We start from the raw sequence: 6,938 nt of genomic DNA, 5'->3' as shown, positions 1-6,938 counted from the left end.
TCAGCCTCCTGAGTAGCTGGGATTACAGGCATGCACCACCAGGCCTGGCTAATTTTTGTACTTTTACTAGAGACAGGGTTTCGCCATGTTGGCCTGGCTGGTCTCGAACCCTTGACCTCAGGTGATCCTCTCCCTCAGCTTCTCAAAGTGCTGGGATTACAGGCATGAGCCACCGTGCCTGGCCGAAGTTTTCTTTTCTTGCTAATTTCTTTGGTTGGAATCAGAGTAATACTTGCCTTATAGAATTAGTTGTAAATTGTTTCCTCCTTTTCTATATTTCGGAATAGTTTCTGAAGGGTTATTCTTTAATTGTTCAGTGGAATTTACCAGTGAAGCCATCAGGACCTGTGCTTTTCCTTCTGGATAGGTATTTTTCTTGCTAATTCAATTTCTTTAATTGTGTTAGATCTAGTCAGAATTTTTTTTTTTTTATGTCTTCTTGAGTTGATTTAGTTAGTTTGTGTTTTTCTAGGAATCTGGCCATTTTATCTACTTTATCTTTTTTAGCATAGTTGTTCATAGTATTCCTTCTTATTCCTGTTTATTTCAGTAAGGCTGTTAGTGATGGTTCTTTTATTCTTGCTTGTATTGAATCTTCTCTCTTTTTTTTCTTAGTTTCTCTAAAGGTTTGCCAATTTTGTTGATCTTTTTAGAGAACCAAGTCCTGGTTTCATTGATTTTCTTTATTGATATTCTGTCTCTTTCTTTTCTAATCTTTATCATTTCCTTTCTTCAGTTTGCTTTTGTTTTAGCTTTCTTTTTTTCTAGTCTCATGCCTCTAATGAAAGGCCTCATCTCTTCCAACTCATTCTCTTCAACTGTTGCCAAAATTGTTTGTGTATCAGAAACACAAATTTGATGGTGTCACTCAGAAGCTTAAGTCTTCTCATTGTTCCCATTCCTTACAAAGTAAAATTCAAATTTTGTAGAATGGCAAACAACACCTTTCATGATCTTAACCAGTTTACCTTAACAACCAAACCCACCTTTCCAATCACATAAAATCACCTGGAATTTAAAGATACATTGTTTAACCTCTTTTCCTTTGTGCTTGTGTTTTCTCAATTTGTTCTTTTCTCCTGCTGACTTTTTAGAAAATGCCTTCTTTAACTCCAGTCACCCACACTTTTTATTTATTTTCTTTTCCCTGGTACCATTGCACTTTGCACCAACTTCTTTGAGAACAGTTACCAAATTATTTATTAATACACGCCTCCTTCATTATTCTTTGAATTCCAGGATGTGAAATCCCATTTTAGAAATTATGTCCCAGTAACTGACACATAGTGAGTGGTCAGTGTTTGTGGAGGTAGGAAAAAGTGGTATGGTCTGATATCATTTCAACTGAAAAAAATGAGAAAAAGGATGCTGTACGTCAGCCGGTGAAATCGAAAAGAGCGATGGAAAATGACCACACACAACATACGGCTTTGGTTCGTAAGACACAGAGAATACTGATATCCTTGTGCGAAGAACTAACTTGCTGCTGAGAGATCAATTCAGAGGATGCTCAAGCTCCCTTGTCACCTTCATTTTACTAAACTGAGAGAGGAAGGTTGAGGAATGCAACAACAGTTAAGCAGAGTGCAGGTTCCTACAGCGACTGGAGTTTTTTGGTAGTTGGGAATATTTCCCTCAATCTTTGGGCAAGCCGTCAGCAGTGGCAGGGACAGGAGCAGACACACCTGAGAAACCCTTTCTTTCCCCAATCGTATTCTACCTTAGCTTTAGGCTTGTATGCCCATCACGCATGCGTCAATTTTTCGCTTTTAGGATGGGCGGGGCAGAGTCTTTGCTCCTTTGGCGATCCTGAGGGGGTGGAGCTAAGCTGTTTCCAGGGTGACAGAGTGGCGACCTCGGTGGTCGATTGAGCAGGTCTGAGAATTGTTCCCAAAGGGCTGTGCGTCATCGACTCGTCGGCGCTGTCATGGCGGGTGTGCTGAAGAAGGTGAGACGAATGGAGGTCACTGTTGGAATTTAGACTGTCGGGGTAGACTCAGTCTGATAGCCCTAATTCCCGCGGGTGTTGACCCTAACTGTCGCAGGTTCGGCGGTGCTTTTCGGGGACTCGTTCTGCATGCCCTACCTGGTAGGGCAGGTTAGTGGTTCCGCTCGGAGAGTCAGAAAAAAAGCTCCAAACAAGAGGGACTGAGAGACCAGTAGCTGGCTTTAGACCAGTTTTAGCCGGGAGATTCGTGGTTTTGTATTTCCTTAGCGTGCTGGACGTATGGAAACCGTAGTAAACAGCATGAATCGTGTTTTGTTTTTGAACAGACCACTGGCCTTGTGGGATTGGCTGTGTGCACTACTCCACACGAGGTATGTACCTTTGTTCTTTCTTCATTCCTGAATTCCCAAGGAAGACTAAATTCCTGTCACTTTGCTTATTGCAGGGTTAACGGGATACAGATATTTCAAGCCCTTAATTACAACCCGCGTGAGCTCTTGAGATACGGGCGTTGTCCACCTACTTCGTTGATCCGCCGTCACATTTTTATTTATTTATTTTTGCCATGACCCCTTTATTAAGCCAGTTTTCTTGTTGACTTTTTCCTTGACATTTTCGTGGCTTCACTTGTACGTGCTTCTGTGAGCGCCATCTCAAATTTATATCTCCATTTTCCATCTTTTCTCCCCGCCTCACCGTTTATGCTTAGGTGGGTTGGATTACATATATTTAAGCTTACTGAAGGTACTGTCCGCTTTTCCTTCTATTAGGTCTTTTCCATTTGTATTCATGAATGTTTTCATCAAAAAAACCCACAAAATTTTTTCATCCTTCTCCCTTCTATAATCGCACCATTTCTCTGCTTCTCTTTACAGATAAAAGAGTTATCTCTATTTTCTCCAATTTCTTTTTTATTCACCTTGAATGCACTCAGTCACCCTTGGCGTTTTTCAAGTTCCTCAGTTATCTCCGTGCTGCCAAATCCAATGGTCAGCTCATTTTTCTCACCTTCATTGACCTAATAGCAGCATTTTTTGACACATTTGACACTTTCTCCATCATGCGTTTTCTTTACTGGGCTTCAGGACTCCCCCAGTCTCCTGATGTTTTCCCCCCCCTACTCTTTGGCTTTCTCTTTTTCTGGTGATTTCTCTTATGCCCACTTTTAAAATTTGACTTACTCAGAATTTAGTTCTTGGACCTTTTCTTTTCGACCTGTACTCAGTCACCAAGAGGGAGCAAATCCAAATAGAGAACGGTTTTAAATACCACCTATACACTGATAACAGATTTCCATGTAAAGCACTGACCTCTTCCTTTATGAAAGTCTTGAATATTTAATTGCTTAGTGGGCATCTCCGCTTGTATATGTCAGACAGGCAACCCAAACTTAACGTGTCCTAAATGGGGTTCCTGATATTCTGCCTAAAACCTGCTCTTCTCTCAGGCTTGCTCATCTCAATTAATGGCAGCTCAATTATTTTGACTCAGGTCAGAAACTTGAAATCATCTTTGATTCCTTCCTTTCTCTTACACTCCACATTTGTTATTTCAGTAAATCCTCTAGGTTCCACCTTCAAAATATATCTTGATTTTGATAACATCTCACTACCTCCTCTGCTGCTACCATCTTCCTCAGTCACCATCATCACTGATGTGGATAATTGCATTCACTTCCTAACTGCCTCTCAATGCTTGTCACAGCCTCCATTTGGTCTTTTTTTCCAGCCAGGCTGCTAGAGTTAGTCTGTTAAAATATAAGATAGGTCAGATCTCTCCTTTCCTTAAAACTAGTGGCTTTCCATTTCACTCTAAATAAATAAAGACAAGGTTCTTATTGTGACCCTCTGGTTCACTATTCTATTGTTTTATTTTGTTATCTCTCTACTAGAATGTAGGTTTAATGAAGGCAGGGATTTTTAATTGTTTCACTGCTAGAACTCTGTCACATAGTATGTGCTCAGTAAATAATGTTAGTTGAATGAGTGTCTTGCACTTACTATGATTTCATGATAACTTTATTGTCATTGTTGTAAAGAACTGAACTCATGGTTTTTCCCTTCTAAATATATTTCTTCTTCTATGGGCTGTATTTTTCTTGATAGTTTCATATCTTTCTGCTCCCTAGGCTGGGAGTTTGGACATCATAGTTGTTATTTCTCTTGTACTCTTGTATTCATTTCAATGATGATTTTTATTATTTTATTTTTTTTGCGATCCTTTTCTATAACAGTTCTCCAGTCTGACTCCTGTTTACTATTTCTGTTGTTACTACCATAGTTTAGGTCCTTGTTCTTGTTTAGAGAATTGCAACAACCTCCTTACTGGCCTTTCTGCCTTGTTTCTCCTTCAGTCCTTTTAACTCACTACAGCAAAGCTAATTTTCCTAATCTAATCATATGACTTTCCTAAATCTTTTAATTGTCCACAGAATAAAGCCCGAATGCTTTAACTTGCAATGTAGAACTGCTTATAATCTGACATTTTCTCCAACTTTATCTCCTATGCATTTCCTTATGTGTCCTGTACAGCAACACATTCCAAAATCTGCAGTGGATGTCTGAAAACCACATATAGTACCAAACTCTATGTATGCTATGTTTTTTTCATACCTACCCATAATAAAATTTAATTTATAAATTAGGCACAATAAGAGATAAGCAGGCTGGACGTGCTGGCTCACACCTGTAATCCCAATACTTTGGGAGGCTGAGCTGGGTGGATTGCTTGAGCCCAGGAGTTTAAGACTAGCGTGGGTGACATGGCAAAACCCCGTCTCTACAAAAAATGCGGAAATTAGTCAGGTGTGGTGGTGTGCACCTATAGTCCCAGTTACTCGGGAGGTAGAGGCAGGAGGATTGCTTGAGCCCCAGAGGTTGAGGCTGCAGTGAGCTGTGATGATGCCACTGCACTCCAGCCTGGGTGATGGAGTGAGACCCTGTCTAAAAAAAAAAAAAAAAGAAAGAAAGATAGAGATAACAACTAATAAAATAGAACAATTATAACAATATACCGTAATAAAAGTTCTGTGAATGTGGTCTCTTTCTCAAAATATCTTATTGTAACGTACTACCCTCTTGTGCTGAAGCAAGGACAGAGTGGGATAGTGTGAGATTTCATCACACTACTTTAAATGGCATGTAGTTTAAAACTTACAAATTGTTTATTTCTGGAATTTTTCATTTAATATTTTCTGACTGAGGTTAACTATTAGTAACTGAAACCTTGGAAAATGAAACCACGGATGGGTAAAGGGGAGCTACTGTATTCTAACCAAGTGCTGTCCAATAAAAATATAATGCGAGCCTTAAATGTAAGCCATGTTTGTATGTAATTTATAATTTTCTAGGACTAATTTTTAATGAAGAAAAAGGTAAAATTTAATTATTTTATTTACCCTAACACATCTAAAATATTGCCATTTCAGTATATAATAAAAAAATTAACAATATTTTATAGTGGTATTTTTAATACTAAATTTTCAAAATTCGGTATGTATTTATACTTATACCACATCTCAGTTTGGACTAGCCACATATCAAGTGCTCAGTAGCCATATTTAGCTAGCATCTACTCTTTTGGACAGCACAGTTCAAGAAAATAGAACTGTATACCACTTCCTTATGTTCGCTGTATTTTCTGCCATTCAGTTCTATGTATTCTCTATGTAATTGCCTTTTCCAATATCTTCAAGTTTCTATGATCTGCCATCCCTCTGGGTCTGTCTTAGATGCTACCTTTTCGAAATATGAACCCTTCTCTGGTCTCGGCTGAAGTGAATTCTTCTGCTATAGAAAAATAATGCTAATACTTAGTGAAACTTAATGTGTACCAGGTACTGTTCTAAGTTATATATGCCCTATGAGGCAGTATTATTCCCATCTTACAGATGAGGAAAGAAGGCACAGAGATGGAAATAACTTGTTCAGTGCACCTAAGGAGTGGAGCCAGTGTAAACTCAAGCAGTTAGGTTCTGGTTAGCACACCCTTAACCACTGCTGAGTATTATAATATCTCTTTGATCTATGTATTTCCCCATCCCTGCCAAACACACACTTATTTTTTCTTTTTATCATTATTATTATTCCTCTTCTATATCTTACCCTGTGATATGGTTTAGCTCTGTCCCCATCCAAATCTCAGCTTGAATTGTAGCTCCCATAATCCCCATGTGTTGTGGGAGAGGGACCTGGTGGGAGGTAATTGAATCATGGGGTGGGTTTTTCCCATGCTGTTCTTTTGATAGTGAAGAAGTCTCATGAGATCTGATGGTTTTATAAAGGGCAGTTCCCCTGCACATGCTGTTTTGCTTCCTGCCATGTAAGACGTGCCTTTGACCCTCTTTCACCTTTTGCCATGATTGTGAGGCTTCTCCAGCTATGTGGAGCTGTGAGTTCATTAAACTTCTTTTCCTTTATAAATCACCCAGTCTCGGGAATGTCTCTATTAGCATCATGAGAACAGATAAGTACACTCTATAGTACCTTAAACATATTGGAGTGTGATTCGTGTCCAGTCTATCTTTATACGCAAACAGTGTGGTATTGTACATGGGAGTACTGAGTATATTTTGCCACGGGTAGCGACTGTCTGGGGCTGGTGTTGTGTGGTGGTAAAAATAATTTACCAAGACATTTGAGGTAAAGGAAGGCAGATTTATTAGAGAAGATGTGAAAATACATTGCAAGAAAGCTATTGACAAGTCAGCAAAAGAGGAACTGACTGCAAGTAGCAAAGGCTTGCTGGGGATCTTAAAGGATGGTGCTTGTGCTGTGTGCTGAAGAGAGCTTTGTGCAGTACTGATAACACGTAGGTTGCAGTCAGCTATCAGGCGAGGGTCTGGTGATAGCTGGGCACAGGAAGATTGTGTTATTTGTGCAGGAGGACTATGTGTCCTGGACCATGAAGAAAGGCAGACTTATATCTTACCTGCTTTTTATTTTTGCTTTACCCTGTTCCTGCACACAATTTTTTTTTTTTTTTTTTTTTT

The 6,938-nt window shown here is 39.3% G+C and overlaps 1 protein-coding gene across 4 annotated transcripts in view; it reads left to right on the top strand.

The window, feature by feature from the left end:
* The first annotated feature begins 1,465 nt into the window (after positions 1-1,465).
* The window catches only part of NDUFA5 (NADH dehydrogenase (ubiquinone) 1 alpha subcomplex, 5), a 19,076-nt gene continuing 13,603 nt past the window's right edge, over positions 1,466-6,938 (top strand). Inside the window, exons 1-2 of one of the 4 annotated variants that reach the window (XM_011937415.1) lie at positions 1,466-1,948; positions 2,275-2,319. In XM_011937415.1, coding sequence (XP_011792805.1) covers positions 1,928-1,948; positions 2,275-2,319 — 66 coding nt within the window. In that variant the 5' untranslated portion in view covers positions 1,466-1,927. The other 3 variants (XM_011937417.1, XM_011937416.1, XM_011937418.1) reach the window with 3 other exon arrangements.

Source organism: Colobus angolensis, unplaced genomic scaffold (assembly GCF_000951035.1).
Source record: "Colobus angolensis palliatus isolate OR3802 unplaced genomic scaffold, Cang.pa_1.0 Scaffold163, whole genome shotgun sequence".
NCBI classification, from domain to species: Eukaryota; Metazoa; Chordata; class Mammalia; order Primates; family Cercopithecidae; genus Colobus; species Colobus angolensis.
Note: the sequence above shows the minus strand (reverse complement) of the source record. Positions and strands in the feature narration are given on the sequence as shown.